The sequence below is a fragment of the Amia ocellicauda genome, chromosome 22 (genome assembly GCF_036373705.1).
Source record: "Amia ocellicauda isolate fAmiCal2 chromosome 22, fAmiCal2.hap1, whole genome shotgun sequence".
In the NCBI taxonomy this organism is placed as follows: domain Eukaryota; kingdom Metazoa; phylum Chordata; class Actinopteri; order Amiiformes; family Amiidae; genus Amia; species Amia ocellicauda.
The window spans coordinates 9,134,220-9,154,177 of NC_089871.1; the positions used below are offsets into that span (position 1 = coordinate 9,134,220).

The 19,958-nt window shown below is 43.1% G+C and overlaps 1 protein-coding gene across 2 annotated transcripts; it reads right to left on the reverse strand.

The window, feature by feature from the left end:
• Positions 1–248: 248 nt before the first annotated feature.
• Positions 249–5,347, reverse strand: LOC136717829 (uncharacterized). 2 transcript variants are annotated; one of them, XM_066695359.1, is made up of 5 exons: positions 4,599–5,344; positions 2,139–2,486; positions 1,164–1,295; positions 1,021–1,058; positions 249–811 (listed from the first exon to the last, which is right to left on the reverse strand). In XM_066695359.1, the coding sequence occupies exons 1-5, from the start codon at positions 4,660–4,662 to the stop codon at positions 674–676; spliced, it is 720 nt and encodes a 239-aa protein (XP_066551456.1). In that variant the 5' UTR covers positions 4,663–5,344; the 3' UTR covers positions 249–673. The 2 variants fall into 2 exon arrangements, with proteins under 2 accessions (XP_066551456.1, XP_066551457.1); XM_066695360.1 differs by lacking the exon at positions 1,164–1,295 and having other exon boundaries at positions 4,599–5,347.
• Positions 5,348–19,958: the final 14,611 nt, after the last annotated feature.

A 19,958-nucleotide genomic window follows, 5' to 3' on the forward strand; every position in this document is an offset into this window, starting at 1 on the left:
GTTTTCCTGCCTTGAAGCTAATGCTTGAAGGATATCTGCACCCACACAAGTGTTCAGAGTATTGTTAAAATCCAAACTGTCTGATGGGTGGATGCAGTTTTTGCAACTTGTTCATTTGAGAACAGTCCAAGATTAGTTTGGAGAAAATGTATGCATTTTTAATTGTTTAAAAAGGAAGCTCAATCACTAGAGCAGACTCCCTTATCCAAAGTGACACAATTGCAATGAAAGTGAAAATGATAATCACATGTTGGTCAGTGGTTTAATGTGCTTTGTGGTATCCTCAAGTGCAGAGGGTGTTTACTTGCCATGCTTAAATCAAACTTGGTGTGGTTTAACATTCAGATACCCCTTGGTTTTAATTGCAGTTGTGTAAAAGTACTTTCCCCACTTCCAATTTAAGTGGTTCAGAACATGAGATTGAAAATGGACATTTTCAGACCTACTGGTAGTCCCTGTTCTTCACTGCTGCAGGGCATGCTGGTGAATTGGTGGTGTGAGCTACCATCTTCCTGTACTTTCATTTAGTCTGAAGTGTCATCTTCCCCTTGAAGAGCTGGATTTCCACACAGTCCATGTTTTATATTGCTTGGGTCTCAAGTCTGTTTCTTGTGACTCTCCTTTGATTTGCCCGAGGCTGGGCTAGTGAGAGTCTGGGTGGAAGAGCTGCTGCTCAGCCGAGTTCAACACAGCTTCCCTGGCTTGACTTTTTGAAGCGCACAGAAGAGTAGACTGTAGGTTCTGATTGGCTAACAGGCTGGTCTGTCAATGGGTGGCTGGAGTGCCGAATGGAGACTGCTGCGTAGACCAGCTGAAAGCAGAAACATTCAAATTTTAAAACCTGCTACTCCTATTCTCCTGTGTTCCCTAAACCAAAATAGGGGGGAGCCTTTTGCAAATTCCTTTATAAAAAAAAAAATACAGCATCTGACTCCTTACAAAAGTCATTTAAGATTGATTTGTTTGATAGAAATGTGAACCGCTCTTTTTGACCTGAGAGCCAAAGCAGGTGTTACTCACCTCTGGTTGAGCTGGTGCGCTTGGTCCCTCGGCAGGAACTGTTAAAATAAAAAGATATTGAATCTTGAGCTCGACACATCTGTCAACCAGTGCCATTAAGATCGTGCAATGCGTGTGCCCTGGGAGAGATCGTTGAAACTCACCCCCTGAGTAGCAGGGTGCAGAATAGGTCCAACGCGAGCACAGTGACAAGCAGAGGACCAGTAGGAGGGTGAGCGAGAAAGCGAGAGTTGGGCACAACCATGGCAGCATCCCAATCCCAGTCCTACTTCTGCCTGATAGAGATGGGGTGAGGAGGGGGCATCTTTAGTAACACTACTGTGAAGGACTGAGAGGATGCACTTGAAGCGTCTATACCCTCCATTGCATAGAAAGCATGGGCAAGAATACAGAGGTGTGGCCCACAATGCACAGGGTCAAAGGTCACTACAGTTTCATGCATTCGTTGACTTATGTGGTTAATTAAACACGCTTGCTAATTTGAAACGGTCATAATGATTTAGCCACTGTTACAGCATGAGCCGAGTAGTTTTATATAACTATTGATAAACACACACAACTTTAAGGGATTTGTCCTCCACTTTCCCATACTAAGCACAGTGCTTTTTCATTGATGTGCTAAGATGATGTGTCATGAGGTCAATAGTTCAGTGTCTGTCTATGTGCATGTCTATGTCTATGTGGGGGTGTTGCTTTTTTGCTGGTTCTGTAAATAGATACTTAGAAACGCTGTTAATGACAACGATGTGAGATGTTACAGTGGTGTTTCTAAACTTTCAGAACTGCACGAAATGGACAACTGCCAAATAAACAACCTTTAGATTAATTAGTGTCTGGTACATTCTGTTGCTATTGGGAGATTTGCCCCATTTCTGTGGGGAATGTGGAGTGTATGTCTCGTAGAAGCAAGACTACACAATGGCTTTTAAGGAGAGTAGAGTGTGTTGCTGTTCTCAGATTAGCCAGGTTATACCTCCGAACTCCCTGCATGATAATTAACACAATTACAGGGCTATATGTGCTCGAGACGATAATCCAGGCAACAAATGGATACAAACCAATAGATGGGCAGTGTTTCAATAATAAGGGCAAGAACATTAAAACAGAAACCCAATTACCTGTGATTGCTGTGACTGTCAGATTGGTCAGATGTCCCAGAGTGAAGGTCCCTGTCCCCGTCCCTTTAACCCTGCACTGGTAGCCTCCAGAGTCTGATTGGTTGAGCCTGAGAAAGGTCAACCTCAGCTCAGTCTCATTGGCTGCCGTAGGGACCTCAGTGAGCTGCACTGTGTCAGTCAGGTTCAGGGGACTAAAGTCACCTAAATCATTCCTCCCCCACCCCCCTGTCCACCTGCCCTCTCCACAGTGCGCCACCCTGCAGGACAGGGACACACTGCCCCCCTCTGGCACCTTCAGGTAGTTTCTCCTGCCAAGCACTTGAAGCGCACAGGGGTCTGAAGAGGAGTCTGGGAGAGAGCAGAGACACAGAGCTCAGCAGGCTTATATTAACCCCCAATAAACACAGTTTGACTTGTACTGTGTATGTTAGTGCTCTCCAGCCCCATCCAATTATATTTCCATGTCACCCTTGAACTGTTTCACACAAGTGGAGTAAAATCAACTTGGAAATTGAAAGCTGTCTGAAAGGCAGGAGGGAGGACATGTGAAGAGGAGAGTATGTAGAAAGCAGGAAGCAGAGAGGGAGGGTGGGCAACTTTCACAATGATTCTTCAACACAATGCTGGCACATTGTTCTGTCTCTCGTGTGTGTGTGTGTGTGTGTTAAAAGTTAGAATACAACAGCCCAACAGCAGAGCGGAGTTCCTCAAGGATGGCGTGTGCAGAGTCACAATATCTGACTTCAAATGAGTCTCAGATTTAATGATTTAGCACTGTAGTTGACTGACATTTTTTCTCTTTTCCCTCTGCAATACCTAGGCCCTGTCTTGCCCATTACGAATCAGTCACCTTCTGGCCATGATATAACACACTTCTGAGATGTACAGGCTGTGGTGGGCATGGCAGCCTGGCTTCACGGGCATTAAACTGCCCTCGGGCCCTTCTCTGAGGATCAGATGGATATTCTATAGCTAGGCAAGAGGATAAACTTAACAATGGCTTGGTGCGTGACACTGGCAGGATGTGAAACAGAAGACAAAGCCCTGTGGAAAGGCTGAAGATATGAAACCAAAGTATGCCAAAAGAGGAAACCAAAGAGGAAACGGAAGTACCTTCAGACAGGACTACACAAGATCCCCTGTCTCACAGAGCAAGCCCACCTCTATAGGAAACAGAATGTGTTGTAAATCACACAAAGAAGCCTGGTATGAGTGGTGAGGTTTCCGTTCGGTCTACTGTAAATGTCATGAGGAGACTTTTAATTATGGTGGCCTCAGATTACAGCCAGGTCCTCTTTATGACTGCGGTCACTTTGTGTACTGACTGTGGAAAACTCTATATAGAAGACAGAACTTGACAGTATACACTGGAAACTGAGTGACTGAGTCTGAATGAGATGGAGCATACTGCACGTTTACCCCCCTGGCTCTGAATGACGGCAGGCTACATGGAAACTGTGTGTTTGATATGTGTTTGATAATGAAATGGTAGCCAAGAGAATAAGCTTTCAAACAATGTGCGCATTGTAGGAATACAGTGTAACTTCTATGCACAGGAGCTGCGCGTAACACTGCCAAATAATGCTTAAGAGGGTGTAGTAACAGCATTTAACTCTGAAATGTACATTATTTTTCAGTGTTTGGTAACCTAACCTTTCATTTTAACCTCTGGCAGTTTACCGTTTACCTTTGTACCGTTTCAGGTTATTCACTGGACTTACATTTCAATAAAAACTGGCAAAATTGGGGTTTTCTGAAACTTTTGGCCAGTAGTGTATATACTGTACATAAAATTCCATGTTGTCCTATATTTAGAAAGCACTAAATGTGTTTAAATATGTATTAGAATTCTACGCATTTTTCTCAATGGATATGACTCAATCGGTTTTGCAGAAGTGAGCAAAAATAATCAGCACTGTGTTCATGCAGAAGGAAGAGAAGAGTTCATAAGATGTTAGCTGAGACAAAAACATTTTTTATTATTGAGAACAATAAAAACGTCCTCCCTGCCGAGCTACCTCCTCTCTCCTCAAACTCCCTCCAAACCTCTCATGAATTTTATTAAACTCTGCTTCCTTATGCACCTACATATTTATATATTGTTTGCTTATATAATTTACTGCAACTCCTCCTTAAGCCTACCCCTCCCTTCAGCACACAACTGGGAAATGTATGATGTCTGCACTTGTTAGCTTATTGTGCCACTCTTAACTAATACTACTATCAGTGTAGCTATGAGTATTACAACTACTGTACCAACTACCACCACTATTAAAATAATAAAATCACTGGCAGTTCTAATCCTCGGGCAGAATATCTAGCACTCAGCTTGTAGAAAGTTTGACCTTCACCTTGAAATTCTCCACTATTTCCAGTTTCTCACCTATCTCTCTCCTGCTAGCCTCCTGAGTTGTGTGCGGCCAGTCTGTCTGGGCAGGGCTGGGCTCCTGGGGGTCTTACCTGGCAGGGTGCAGGTGAGGAGGACAGCCAGTAGGCAGTGGATGTGGGCTGCAGTGCGAGACATTGCTGTGAAAGCAGGCGCCGACTCTTCAGGGCTCCCCAGGCAGGCTGTGGACGTGGACTCCCACCGACCCGCTCCCTACTGCACCTCAGTGTGGACTCTCTCCCATCCCAGCTTAATAAGGAATCCTCTGCCTGTTAATCCCCTCCATTAGAGTCGTCTGGCTCTCCCCTCATTCGAGAAAGCAATATAATCTTTTGCTGCTAATGATAATCGCTTTGTGTGAAAGGGGAAGGAAGTGAGTGAGCACAAACTGACACTCACAGGCGGCCGAGCAAGCCACTGACCACTCCCGCAGGACTAGCACACACACACACACACACACACGCACACGCACTCGTTCAGATGATCATGAAAGTGAGTGAAAGTGTCTAAAGAGGCATTCAAAGCACTGGTGACACATTATTACAGCTGTTTATTTGACTGCTATATTTAGGTTTATTCCTTATCTCATCTATGAAAGCAGGACTTGGAAAGTAGAATTTTCAAATAACAACACATTCACGCACGCACACACACACACATTTACACCCACACATACACACACACACACGTATTCACAGAGACACACATTCAGACTCATTCACACACACATATGTATTAACATACACACACAATTAACACGCATACACAATCATTCACACACATATTTAGACACACACATTCACACACACTGACACACACCCACACTGTGGCACACGCACAGACAGAGACACCTACTAACTTGCTCACAATGAATGGCCTCAAAATGAAACTGAGCTGGCAGATCGGGGGGACTTTCATTAAAACCCCACAGGGACTGGGGAAGGGCTTCCTGTCCTTTATTGTTCACATCCGTGTGCCTTACTTCCCAAACTCAAAACACTGCAGCTATACACTGGCGCTACACTGGAGCCCTGGCTGCACTTACATATTACATTGTTATTTCACTTCTGCTTGTTTGTAATGATGAGGTTTATTGCATTGCATGAACAAAAGCACTCCAAAGCCATTGCTACATAAAGTTACAATTGCTACAGACTACTCTATTGATGTGCAAATGATTTTGTCCAATTACATTTTTAGGGTCCAGGTTAATATAGATTTTATTATAGTTATTTACAATCACTTTGGCACTAATTTCAGAACCTTGATGTCATTTATCAAAACGCTAAACACAAAACTCACAACCGATGATCAAAATGCACATTTTTCAAAACTCTAACACTTTTTTCCAATTGCTTGGATATAATGCACATATACCTCAGATCATTTGTTCATTGAACTAAAATCACCTGTTCAAAATGACACAACAGTAGATAGTAGGGTTTTTTGGGCGCGGCCTATTTTGTTATGACGTATGCCCTAAGCTTATTAATATTCCTACGTCATAATTGGGGGGCGTGATTTTAGGTAGAGTTATTTCCTTAATTATTCCTACTTCATATCCGTCAGAAAGTGTACACCCATAAAACCCTGAACAACAAGGCCACCCATAAATACCCCCACCCCTCTGAAGGCAACGCCCCGAAACTCTCCTCTCTATTTAAGAACCCGCGCTGCTTTTAGGCAATACCTCTTTAATTCTCAGCATCTGAAACATCCCGCTTCTTCAACATGTCCAGCGACATCAACATGAAACCCCGCAAGAAACAATCCCGGGCATGGGTTCCTGTACTCACCAATTTGAAGATTGAACGCTCCTGGGTGTTGTTCTGGGGGGCTCGACGGGGTTACCGCTTTAAAAGGGATCCCAGCTATGTTGGAGTGGAGCTTTTTGCTTTGGGAGAGAAGGAGGGTACGTTGGACTTTTGAGACGGTGATTGAATACTCTTATGAGGACTGGTTGAAGGTGATGGCCTGGAGAGACCTGGGGCTTGTGGATAAGACTCTACAGGCTTGCAAGAGGGTCCAAGAGAATGCGAAACGGAGTCTCCGACTCAGGGTTTTGAAAGGTGTGAATGGGAAAGCTTGCAGAACTACGGTAGAGTGGTGAAGAGTCTATCTCTAACTACAGATCGTAAGGTTTTGTTTAGCAGTACCCTGATTACAAACCCTATTGAAGGGGGTGTGGAGGATCCAGAAAAACAGGTTACTGAAATTATGTTTGACGCCATGGACTGGCCGTTCTTGAAAGAGGTCATAAACTGTATAAATGATGGTTTTGACATCTTGACCAAATGTTCGCAACTGGATTCGGTTAGAAGGAGAATATGCTGGATTATGGATTATATATCCCCCTTGAATGACGACGACGATGATAAAACAGACGACGTGTGGGGTTTTGGAGGGGGGTCTGATGGCTCAGGGGCTACTCTCTTCTAAGAGGGCGGTGTGTCGTGACGTAGTGAAGAGATAGGATAAAAGGCGCAACAATTCATTCATGGTTTAAAATTAAAGAGAATGTCTTACCCGAAAGCTGCGGATGTCGACAGGCTCTACAGGCCTCTTCAAACCCGGGATCACCCCTGGTTCTATTCCCCAGATTTTGTATACACTCCGGAACCCTCTGACTGCGGTTACCCTCCAAGACCTCAGACCCCGGTCCCTCAGGACGAAACAACATGCGGTGCGATGGATGTCCAAATGAGTCTCGGGGATCCCCAGCCTCTGGAGCTCATGGAGGGCCTCGATTTTGCCGAACTGTCTACCGTCTGTGCGTCTCAGGAGGGGGTCAGTCCAATGGATGTAGAAACACCCCACAAACCACCAGGCGACCCAATGAGCATCGGACTGTCCCGGGGGCGTGATGAAGACGCAGGATTTATGCCCGGGGTATGTGACCAAGTAAGCAGAGTGGTTAAAAGCACCCTGGTGTATATTCTGAGTGCTCTCATCGACCGAGCTCTGAAAGAAGTCTGTCGGGGGTGTGAAGTGAATCACCCCAGTCAGTTGAGACACAGTTGTTTGTTTGAACCAGACCGTTACTATTTCCTGTTCTATTTCAACGTGTTTTACAGAAGACTGAACAAACCGTGGCTGAAACCGGCACTAATCAAGGCGCTGTCTTACTCCCACATACATGTCACTGCGGGACAAGTCCAGAAAATCATAGATGAGATTTTGCTGGAGCTGAAAAAGGAGCCGTTTATAATAGAGAAACTTGGGCAGCGGCTCAATGACCTGGATGAGCCGAGTAGAAAAACCGCTGGCAAGCTAAAAGCTTATTTCTTCCGTAAAGAAGTTAAAGCTGGGGGCAGCGACGAAGAATTCGACATCTACGCCACTGATTCAGACTCTGACCTGAACTAAGGGACTTTGAACATGGGGAATGTTCTGGACTGCTTCTGCAACTGGTTCTGTCATCAACACTCTGCAGCTAACCTGAGAGCGCTATTACACCATGTGCTTGACAGAAAAGTAGCCAACGCGAGCCTTTTCTCTACAGATTTAACCATCGATTTGGATCAACTTTCAAACCTGGAAAAGTTAATGGCTGCTGTAACAAAGACCGGGGGGTACGAACACTGGGATGAAGCGCTCAAGGGGGCCAAGAATGATATTAGGCCATTTCATCAACATCTGTATGACCTTTTACTGAGCATGTTTAATACCCCTCTGTTTACTTTTAAAATAGGTCATATTGTTGTTTTATTTACATATGTAACTGAGGTGTGTGCCTACAAGATAAAGAAACAGGTATTTGTTGATATAGATCAAGTAACCAATCATCTGATTTCTTTTTGTCTGGACCGTAGAAAAAATTGTGTATGTTATACTTTTCTCAAATGTCTAAAAAGGGGTATCTGCTCTCCTGAAGTTGAATAAAAAACCTTGTATAAAAACTTTGCGCATAGTGTGGGTCTGTGTGGTTATTTGACAGAATGACTCGGCAAGCTCCCCAAATGCAGGAACTATACTACAACCCAGCCAAGATTGGGGGTTTGGCGGGTAAGAAGGGTTTTCAAAGAGGACTCGCTGAGGCCGGAGTGAAGGTTAATGATGTGGTTGTTTCAGAATGGTTACGGGAACAAGACGCCTATACCTTACATAAACCTCTCAGGATTAACTTTAAAAGAAACCGCGTATATGCAACTGACATAGACTCACAATGGCAAATGGATCTAGTCGATATGTCAAATTTATCAAAACATAACAATGGTCACAAATTTATGTTGATGTGTATCGATGTGTTATCAAAATATGCCTGGGCTCGCATTCTACATAATAAAACAGGTCGGGCGGTGACAAGGGCCTTTGAGGATATATTGTCCCAGGGTCGATGTCCTAAAAAACTGCAGACTGATAAAGGAAAAGAGTTTCTCAACAGAGAATTTCAGAATCTACTGAAGAGACACAAAATACATAATTTCACCACCGGTAATGAGCTTAAGGCCTCGGTAGTGGAGAGGTTTAACCGCACCATAAAGACCAAAATGTGGAGATATTTTACAGCGGTCAACACGTTCAAGTATTTTGATAAAGTTCAGGATTTTATCGATGCTTACAACCAAGGGTATCACACCAGTATTAAAATGAAGCCTATAGATGTTAATCAAAGTAATTCTTTTAAGGTCTATAAAAAATTATACGGACCATTTATTAAGAAGGGAAAAACTAGTTATAAGTTCAACATCGGTGATGTGGTTCGCGTTTCAAAGCTAAGGAGTACTTTTGCCAAAGGTTATGAACAAACATTTTCTGACGAATATTTTACAGTTACCGAACAGTTGGCTAGAGACCCCCCCGTGTACCGGTTAAAAGACTATGACGGGGAGGATATAGAAGGAATGTTTTACGAAGCCGAGTTACAAAAAATTATTGTGGGTAAAGACAGTGTATATAGAGTTGAAAAGATATTAGCTGAAAAAACCCAGAACCGGAAAAAATATGTGTTCGTGAAATGGCTTGGATGGCCTGAAAAGTTCAATAGTTGGGTCCCGGAACAACAGGTTTGTGATATTCAATCCTTATAACAACTCGCCCGCGGGTGTGTTGGGAGCATTACTTTCGATACTCAAGATGGAATCAGGAGGCTTCTACGTGACTCTACCCAGTAACGCCTCTCTCGATATATACCCTAAAAATGAAATATCCAGTTACACGGTACAATTTGGAAAATCTATAGATCTAAGGGGGTCGTGGGAAGTGGGGTTGGCGGAAATACAGTATCCTTACACTTGGGCTGTTTTACAAGATAAGGATGCCACCTTCGCCATTTTTGATGATGTTAAAAAGAGTCAATGGACATTCACGATACAAGGAGGTTATTATGACAATGTGGATAAAATATTAGATGAGATGCATAAACAGTTCTCAGAAGGCACCCCCAACATCAAGCTATATTACAACCCTATTAAAAACAGAGTGTACAAGGTGTCAAAACCAGGTATTAGCATTCAAACCAGCGGCCAACTGGGGCGTATATTAGGGTTCTATTCTGACACAGAGAGCAGGTTCTCAGAAGTGGTGGCCCCCTTCCCGGCTGACATCAGGGGCGGCTTTTACACTCTTTATGTGTATACGGATATCATAACCCACCAGAGGGTCGGGGATAGTTATGTCCCCCTTTTGAGAAATGTACTTATTAAAGGTAAAAGCAATGACATGGTCACAATTACTTATGACAAGCCACACTACGTACCAGTCTCAAAGACCCACTTTGACAACATCACGATCGAAGTAAAATTGGATCAGAATATCAACATACCCTTCCGCTTCGGTAAAGTTATTGTCAAACTACATTTTCGACCCCTGAAACAGTGTGTACATTATTAAAATGGCTACCTCGAGGGGTTATGTAGATCCTAGCGCCTATGTGGATTATTACAAGATGCAAGCCGGGAACGGCTTGCCCGGTTTTGTAGGAGCCCCCACAATGTATGGCGCCGGTCTAGGAGGACTCTTTCGTGGTCTCTTTAGAATGGCCGTACCCCTGCTTAAGAGAGGCTTTGCTATAGCCAGACCCCACTTGAAATCAGCGGCTAAAAATATTGTTAGTGACGTGTTCACCAATGTTATGAACCGGGCAGCTAGCCATGAGCATCAGGAGGGTTCGGGTCTCATGGTAATGGCGAGGAGGGGGGGTAAAAGAAGAAACAGCATGTGTCCACCAGGGCGACGAAGATCCGTGGCTAACAAAAAACTAAGAATCTCTCATTCTCCAACATATCGTGGAAACACTCGGAGAAGGAAGCAGCACAAGAAAAAACCTGCAAAAAGAAAGTCTCAAAGAAAGACAAATAGAGCCTCAGGATACATCTTTTAAACATGTCTTTTGTCCACAGTCTATCGGAAGAATGCGTCAAATCAGAACTGGATCTGTTTACAGTTCCATACACTCAAACGAGTATAGATAAGAGCATATATGTAGAGATTCCCCCTCTTTCCGCAATTTCAGACACGGCCCCTCTGGAGTTTTTTATAGCTGGCAATGGCGAGGATTATATTGATTTGAATAACACATTTATTTTAATGAACTGTAAAGTGACTGATGAGGATGGCGATGCAATCGAGAAGACGGCCAACGCTGGGGTCATCAATTACCCCATGTTTTCACAGGTGGATGTGACCCTGGGAGATTGGCTCATTAGTCAAAGCAGCAATACTTACCCCTATAGAGCCATGATGGAGTGTATCCTGAATTATAGTGAGGAGACCCTAAGCAAACAGTTCAGCCCCGGCCTTTTCTTCAAAGACACCCCGGAAGCTATGGACGACAAGGATCCAGAGGGACTCAATAAGGGTTTGCAAAAAAGAACGGCCTTTTCAACAGAAGGGAGGACCTTTGAGCTAATGGGACATATCCATGCAGACATATTTTTCCAAGAAAAACTCATGCTCAACGGGGTAGACATTAAAATTAAAATGATCCGTAGTAAAAGTGCTTTTTGTCTGATGACCCCTGATACTGAAAAATATAAACTGACTATATTATCGGCCTCGCTGTTTGTGAAAAAAGTGTCCGTCTCCCCGGCGGTTAAACTAGGACACGCGCAGGCGTTAATGACGGCAAACGCCAAGTACCCGATCGAAAGAGTCTATATGAAAGTCCACAGTATCCCCGCAGGGACACGGGTGATGAACCAGGAAAATCTGTTTCTAGGACAGCTCCCAAAACAGGTTATTATAGGTCTCGTGGATAATGATGCATTTACCGGGGTTTACAACAAGAACCCCTTTAACTTTAAACATTATAACGCGGAATTTATAGCGTTGTACGTCGATGGTGTGCAGGTTCCATCCAGACCTTTTCAACCTGACTTTGAAAACGGCAACGCGGTTCGTGAATATTACAGTCTAGTACTGGCTACGGGTCGCCATCTCAAGGATCAACCTCTGCTGATCGATCGCCGGGAATACTGCAGCGGTTACACCCTGTACGGTTTCAACCTGACCCCTGATGAAGAGTGTGGACAACATTTTTCACTGATGAAGACGGGCAATATGCGTTTGGAGATGCGTTTCAAGCAGCCTCTACCACGCACTGTAAATATGGTCGTGTATGCTGTGTTTGACAACATTATTGAGGTGAATCAGAGGAGAAACGTTCTGTATGATTATTATTAAAATGAACACCAGAGAGCTCAACCACATCATGAATGCCCTGGCCGGCTCACGGAAACTGTTTCAAGGAGTCTACGCCTGCGACCAGCTGCCTAAATTTAAGATCAAGAATTTACATACAATGCAATGCAATGTACATAATCAACACACACCCTAAAAATATGCCCAGAGAACATTGACTGGCTATTTATCTAAGGGAGGACCGCCGTGGTGAATTTTTTGATTCCTATGGAAACCCCCCGGATTTCAGACCTTTCCCTCGGAAGATCAATAACTTTCTGCTCAACAACTGTCAAGAAACCATTTACAGCGGTCGTCAAGTACAAAGTCTTCAGACCTTCACTTGTGGTCAACACTGTGTGCTTTTCTTATATCATAGATCTAAAGGAAGGTCATACCCCGATATTATGGCCTTGTACAGTGAGGATTTAGGCCAAAATGATAAAAAAGTGGCAGAGTTTGTCAGGACACTGTGGACCCCCCCTTATAACACAATGACTTACGACCCTAGCCAGCCATGTATACAGATGGGGTGTTCTTGTGAGGATTTTAAAAGATGTCATGCGTGTTAAGGTGAAAAAATAATGAAAACAGCCTTTGAATCATTAGTTTTGTTTTTATTCAACACAATACTTATACAAAGCAGGGGTTATGTTATAAATAAATGTACAACATTTGGAAAAAAAAAAAAAAAAAAAAAAATTGTTTGTCGGGTCATTATTTACAGGGGAGACAAATAAAAACATGAGATTAATAAGCTTCCCAACGATGGATAGATCCTGAGGATGGTCGCTCAGCACGGTCAGAGTAATGAGATATCGGAGTCAGATCAGTCTCCACCTCTTTACACAGACAGATTTTTTGTCGCGTTTCCTGGTTAGGAACTGTTGATTGGGGCATGTTCAGACAGGCCATCGCCTGTAGGAAAGCATTCCAGCCTACAGGTCGGCGACTATCGGGTACCTTATTAGTGCTAGTGACACTCTTCAACAAATCAAACATGTGTGAACCTTTGATCAGTTGTCCTTTAAAAACAAATTCACCCTGTTCATTCCAAGCCGTTACCCGCGGTTTCTGAACCATTTTGGGCAGGATATATTCTGCATGTCTTTTGCTTCTGGCCGGCATGTTTCTCAAAACATCCGTTACAACATCTCCCTCTGAACTCTCAACAGGTTCGGTCACCGCAACATCTTTATCAACCGTACCCCCCGCATCAGCCCCAGAACCATTTTCTTGAGAGGCCATGGTTAAAGTTAAAATGTTTTGATCTTTTTCACCCTGTCTAACCAGACGGAGGTAGCGCTGTAATGTGTTGCTATACAACTGGGCTTTGGAATACTGATTTAAATCGGCCCTGGCCAGTATAGCTTTAATTTCAGAGTCCAGGTTGTTTTCGGCCGTTTTGTCTAATGGGCTCTGGCCCGACAACATTTTTTCTCAGTTTCTCAAGCTGCTCCTGAGGGATCAAAAACATTTTCTGAGCATATTCCATTATTAACCCACTCTGGAAGCTAGAAGACTGGTTAGGAAAGGCACGGCTATGCTCAACACCGGTCCTATAAAACCCCCGGTTTGATTAATCTTCTTTCTTTTTCTTTTAATAGAATACTTCTTATTAGCGATGATCTTGATAACCGCTTTTTGTTTTTTGAGTTTAGAATGTTGAGAAGGGGTTAGGGGTATATTACCGCGTAAGATGTTAAAAGCTATTTCACACAGGGTCTCGATCAAATCCGAGGGGGCCCCTACTAGCACAGCTTTCCTATGGCGCGGGCTCCCCTCAAATAACATTTGTAAAAGCGGCAGATTTCTTTTAATCCGAACAGACATTCTTATTTATTTCCTTTTCTTTAGCACATACACTGCCGGCCAATCGGGCGGGCACAAACCTGTTCTGAGGCGAAAGTCTTCTGGGGTTTGTGCTTTTAAGTCCGCAATCAAGTACCCGTAGGGTTTTTTGGTGGCATCCTCAAATGCCTCCAAACAGAACTTGGTCTGGTTAGGGTACATTTGACGAGCCAAGACGGTGACCTGTAGTTTATCTCTGGGGTTTTTAAAAAGAATTATATAATTGGCATTTAAATTAATAGTGCGGCTTTTTTTACCTTGAAAAAATAGATTTTGAACTAAATAAATAATACTTAAATTCCTATGATGAGTGTACTTTGTGAAAGCTTTTTCCACTTCACTGTTGTCACCGGCCTGCTCCATCAGGTCATCAAGGATCACTAGATTAGTTTGACTGGGCGGGAACAAGTCATCGTCACACAACGAGGCGGGGAGACCTTGCACAAATTTCAGATTATTTTTTTTCGAAGCCAAATCATCGTAGAGAGGTTGCCAGCAAGAGTAACACCACACTATGTTGTCAAGAGCTTGGGACACGGTTGCGTCCACATCTTCTATGATGTTCTTTATAAGATAGCTCTTACCCGAATTGGAGGGACCGGCTATAATACAGGAGAAAGGGTGTTGAAGTCTGTTATCAAAACCACCGCTAATATCCATAAGGCAGAGTGGTATAATCAGTCTTCAACACTCTTTTATTGTACACCACCCTGAACCGTTTGTTTAGTGATCTATTTTCCAACGTGTACCCCTTTTTATTGCGATAGATCTGATTTCTGGCTGTAATAATCTCGCGAGGAGGCGTGTCTTTCTCGGTTACAAAACTTTGTACCAGGGTCGTCAGAGACTTGATGTTAATGAGCTTGTTGTTACAATGGTTCAGAGTGAAACCCTTAACTTTCATACAGGTCTTACCCGCAGCCGTTCTGTATGCGTAAGTCTTAGGACCCCCTGAAACAAACTCTACTATGTGGTCCTGAGGATCTAGTTCGCTCGTTAACTCCCCAAGGTAGTCCCCGAGGGGAGGGACCCAATCCCCTGGCCTGGTGACAAAGATTACAGAGTCAGTATCATGATAGAGCGTGCGTTCCTGCAGCTGATCCATTAAGTTGTACAGTTCAAGCCGGGTGTAAGCCGTGGTAAAAACCGCTATGAAAACATTAACGTTCCCCTGTTTGGTGGGGAAATCTTTAGGGGCCCTCCACTGGACCTGTGCCACGTGGTCATTTAAGAATTGAAAGTGTGATACTGCATGTTGTTTGGAAAACATAAATTCTATAAACTGTTCAGGGGTTTTAATCAAGGTTGTGTTTAGACGGTTATTTCTTTCCCCAAACTTACCCCACAGACTGTTTAAAATCAGTTTGGACATTTGTCTCTTGGCGGGGTTTACAGTTATGTTTCCCGGCTCTAGACGGATCCCTTCCTTTTCAAAATATTGCTGAACGTATCGCTCTTTGGCCGCGGAGTCAACACACCATGAGGGATAGCCCGATGCCTCCTGTTTCCCTTTCAGATGGGTCATAATGTAATCAGCAAAAAGAGTATCAGATTTTTCAGAAAAATGCCAAACCTCATACACCTTAACCTTTCTCCACCGCCTTGTCAAGCTCAATGCTACACCAGACACCCGTCAGCGCTCTCTCTTCATCACTGTGCAGACAAGAGGTAGTTTGATTTTCAGTTTCCACACACGTTCTACACAGAGGGAACATAAATTTTCCCGAACACCTGTAAGGCAACATGGGTAAGAACAGCTCGCGAGGAGGGTACATGGTGACTTTGATCAAACCAAAGTAATGTCCGATTTCGAGAAAGTCACTATAAACAATGGTTAAGCTGAAGACCAGACCTTCATACTTATACTGATGGCCACATGCCGGATCTGCTTGTAAGGCATTGTTCTGGGCTGGCCTTTGTGCCGCCCTGTTACCAATTAACATATCAAAACCAACCAATAAAATGACACTGCATAAAATTTCAAATAGAAACCAAGATGGAGACGATCTCTCTCCTCTCTACTCTAAACTTTTATTAGAACCTTTTGGTCTCTCAAAAAAACATTTTTAAGCATCAAGACCTATAATCAACAACCACTAAGAATATTTCAGGCCTTTATAAGCGCTAAAAAACAACCTGAGCCAAGAAAATAACTATAAAGATCTAAAATAACTAGCGCTTTTACAGTGATTTTTTTTTTTTTTTTAATAGCGATGCTTTGTTTGGTATTAAACAAGTCACAAACTACTCAGAACAGTGTTTATCCCCGCAAAAGAGATATTTGGGTTTATTTTACAAAGCTTATAAATTATATAGTTTAAAAGTATTCTGAATGTTTTGATACCACACGCCATACCTACGGTTGTCTGAGCCCACCCCCGCCCCCCATGGTGTGAGTGATTTAGCCTTGAGTGTTGTGATCTATTTAGCATTGAGTGATCAGTTGTTTTTATTTTTTAAATGATTCCTTATCATCAGGGATTGAGACTGCTAAAATACCTTAAAAGCATATCCTTATCTTAAGTCTAACTCTTATGAGTTTTAAGACCCTAGAATGTATTTAAGTAAAACGAATGAACACATTATGTGAGAGATAAAATATAACCACAGCTTTTTTTTTTTTTTTTTACAAAAACAATTAACCTATACACACAAACACCCACACACATACCCTCTTTTTTAATTTTATTTTTAATTCAATTTGAGGGGAGAGACAGAGCCATATACAGTGTGGATAACATAAGTACCCTATGCAAAACAGGCATTGTTAGGACCTGGGACCATTACAGACAACAGAACTTGTTGATCTTATAAAATGCTTGGGCGAGAGAGAGAGAGAGAGACAGACAGAGACAGAGACAGTGTGAATATGATAAACGCACTATTCAAAACTGGCATTGTTAAGACCTGGGACCATTACAGACAACAGAACTTGTTGATCTTATAACGGTTTAGATTTACTAAACCATTACATGTATATTTAAAAAAGACCCCCAACCACTACAGGAAGAGCCGACCCATTCACACTCTACAGTTGACCAACAAGAACAACAAGAACAACAGGTTATGGGCGGCCTTGTTGTTCAGGGTTTTATGGGTGTACACTTTCTGACGGATATGACGTAGGAATAATTAAGGAAATAACTCTACCTAAAATCACGCCCCCCAATTATGACGTAGGAATATTAATAAGCTTAGGGCATACGTCATAACAAAATAGGCCACGCCCACAAAACCCTACTATCTACTACTCACAACTTAACATCAAAGCATTACCATTTCAAAATGCAATTCACACATCACATCTGAGATGACTGTCTATTCATTGCATTACAATGATCTAACTATCAATTGATACAGCTGCTCAAAATTATAAGTTGCATTACTCTTAATGTATAGTTTTATGGAAACTGACAAACAATAGTCCATGTTCAGATCATGAAAGTTTCAGGATAACGAGATCCATTGACATGAACATGAAACAACTGGATTACATTATCTATGGATGTAATATTTAATCATCATTCTTTATCAGACACTGTTTCTTTGGTCCCATGTACCACTTTTCCAGATCATGTTTTCAGATTTGACATTACTGTATGTATGCAGGCCTTTGTAATTGCTTTTCCAATACGGCCAACTCGTTACTGATGATTGATTTCACATTGTGGTACGAGTATATAGTGAAATGAGTGGTATCCACCTACGACAAAATAGCGATAGCATGGAGCCGGCAGGTGATCCAGGTCACAAAGGAGGTCAAGCAGTGGGAGGAGGAAGACAAGTAAGACGGGGTGGTCATAGAATTGCCAGAGGACAAACACCCCTTCTGAGAAGTGGTCGTGGTCCTCGTCATAGAGGAGGGCTTAGGCCTCACCAGAGAGGTGGCCATGGGCCTCATTTGAGAGGTGTGGGGGAACGTGGTAGAGGACAAGGCCACGGACCAAGACAGCGGCAGCAACCGCAAAGAGTTTCCGTTGAAATCCGAGCAATAGTTATAGACCATGTCGTAAATCATGGCATGACAATGATTGAGGCAGCTACTATGATTCAACCAAACCTCAGAAGATCAACCGTGGCCTCAATCATCAGAAGTCTTCAGCATGCACTAAACATCAGGCTACTCTCAATTGTCAAATGACTGTATACTGCATGCCATTGTGTACCACAGAGTAGGTGATATGACTAAATGTCTTCTTACTGTAATTTTCCCTGCAGAATAGAGACTAGGCCAAATAGTGGAGGCAGAGGCAGAAGTCTGACTGACCAACAAGAGTGGGCTGTGGCAGCACATCTTGGACAATGATGACATGTTCAACAATGTGGAAGCCATAAGCTTGCCGACTATTGCACGCATGCTGAAAAAGCACCAGGTGTCTCTAAAACAGCGATACCGTGTACCTTTTGAAAGAAATGCAGACAAAGTGAAGCAATGGAAGACTGAGTATATTCAGTTTCAAGATGCCTGTTGTGAAAAAATCCAAAATGTCTTTTTAGAGGGAGATGGAGCTGGATGCTGACAAAAACCATCACAAATTCATCTTTTTGGATGAGGCAGGCTTCAACCTGGCCAGGACAAGGAGGAGAGGTTGGAATTTCATTGGCCAGCGGGCAACCGTCCAAGTCCCTGGACAACATGCAGCCAACATCACCATGTGTGTGGCTATATCGGATGATGGTGTGGTGGGATGCAGATCTCGTATTGGATCATATTATGCAGCTCTCCTTGTAACCTTCCTTGATGGGCTAAATCAGATTTGTAGAGATGATGGTGTGACCTGTGTCAGGTTCTTGTGTGTGGGTGATCTATTAATTAATGTTCCTATGGTAGTTCATGAGAAATTAGTTATTTGAACCAATGATTATGCAAGTGCAAGGTTTCTTTAAAGATATGAATACACAATGCAATGTTTTGAACATTGGACAGCCTGTGTTAGAAGTGAAGACTGTTTTGAGTTTTGTGTCTAGAGTTTTGAAAAATTATATCACGGTTATGTAATTAGTGCCGAAGTGGTTGTAAATTACTGCAACACTTACTGCATTTCCCCCAGGTTCCAGTCATTCTGTCCAATCAGGGAACAGAACAAACAGAGTCCGTGTTTTGTCCAATCACAGCGAAGCATAGTCTGGGGCCTGTCCAATCACAGGGCAGTGCAGTTGACAAAATCGCCTTCAGTCTCTCTGTGCTGGGAAGTATGTTTCTTCACTAGCAAAATGTGATAACTGGAAAATAGAGTGAAATATCAGTCTTCAATGTGCAGTAGATAGTGTCTTTTCCTTCCAGAATATTTAGGTAAATGTAACATATTATCACTAACTTGAAATCTGCAAGTATTTGTTATGGCTAAGAAATTGAGAAGGTCTAATTAGGCACATTCATAGTGCAGTTAAGGGGTCATTAAGCCATTGACAGCTTCCCAGCACTGTACTCTGGATAGCAGGAGAGATGCTGATCTGCTCTTACCTGCTCTGTGCGCTGTGTACGCAATGACCGTGGCCAGCAGGTAGATGGCGATGTTGACTACAGACAGAACCAGACTGAGACGAGTAGCCTTGAGTGAGGACACTGTGAGGAGAGAGAGGGAGAGAGGTTGGAGGGAGAGAAGAAAACAGCTGGGATGTCAAGTGAAGATGGAGAGAAAGGGAGAGAGGGCACATAAAGAGATCGAATGTGAGGTGTAGGGAGAGGGCAGTCATGCAAATAAAATTCGAGACAGTAAATAAGAGGGAGGGAGAGAGAGATAGAAAGATAGAAAGTAGAACAGAAAGAGAAAGCTCTTTACTACAGTTTTGAGAAGAAAGGCTTGAAATAGGCAGAGAGACAGACCGAAAGACAGAAGGAAAATACCCAATTACCTGTGACTGTCAGACTTTTCAGATGTCCCAGAGTGAAGGTCCCTGTCCCGTCCCTTTAGCCCTGCACTGGTAGCCTCCAGAGTCTGATTGGTTGAGCCTGAGAAAGG

What these genes read in the sequence shown, in the direction of transcription:
- LOC136717829 (XM_066695359.1), bottom strand. Translation starts at nt 4,662, where the DNA reads ATGTCTCGCACTGCAGCCCACATCCACTGCCTACTGGCTGTCCTCCTC. An exon ending in GACAGTCACAGCAATCACAG is followed by an intron (nt 1,296 to 2,138) that starts GTAATTGGGTTT and finishes CATCTCTATCAG; the next exon opens with GCAGAAGTAGGACTGGGATT. An exon ending in GCGCACCAGCTCAACCAGAG is followed by an intron (nt 812 to 1,020) that starts GTGAGTAACACC and finishes TTCTGCTTTCAG; the next exon opens with CTGGTCTACGCAGCAGTCTC.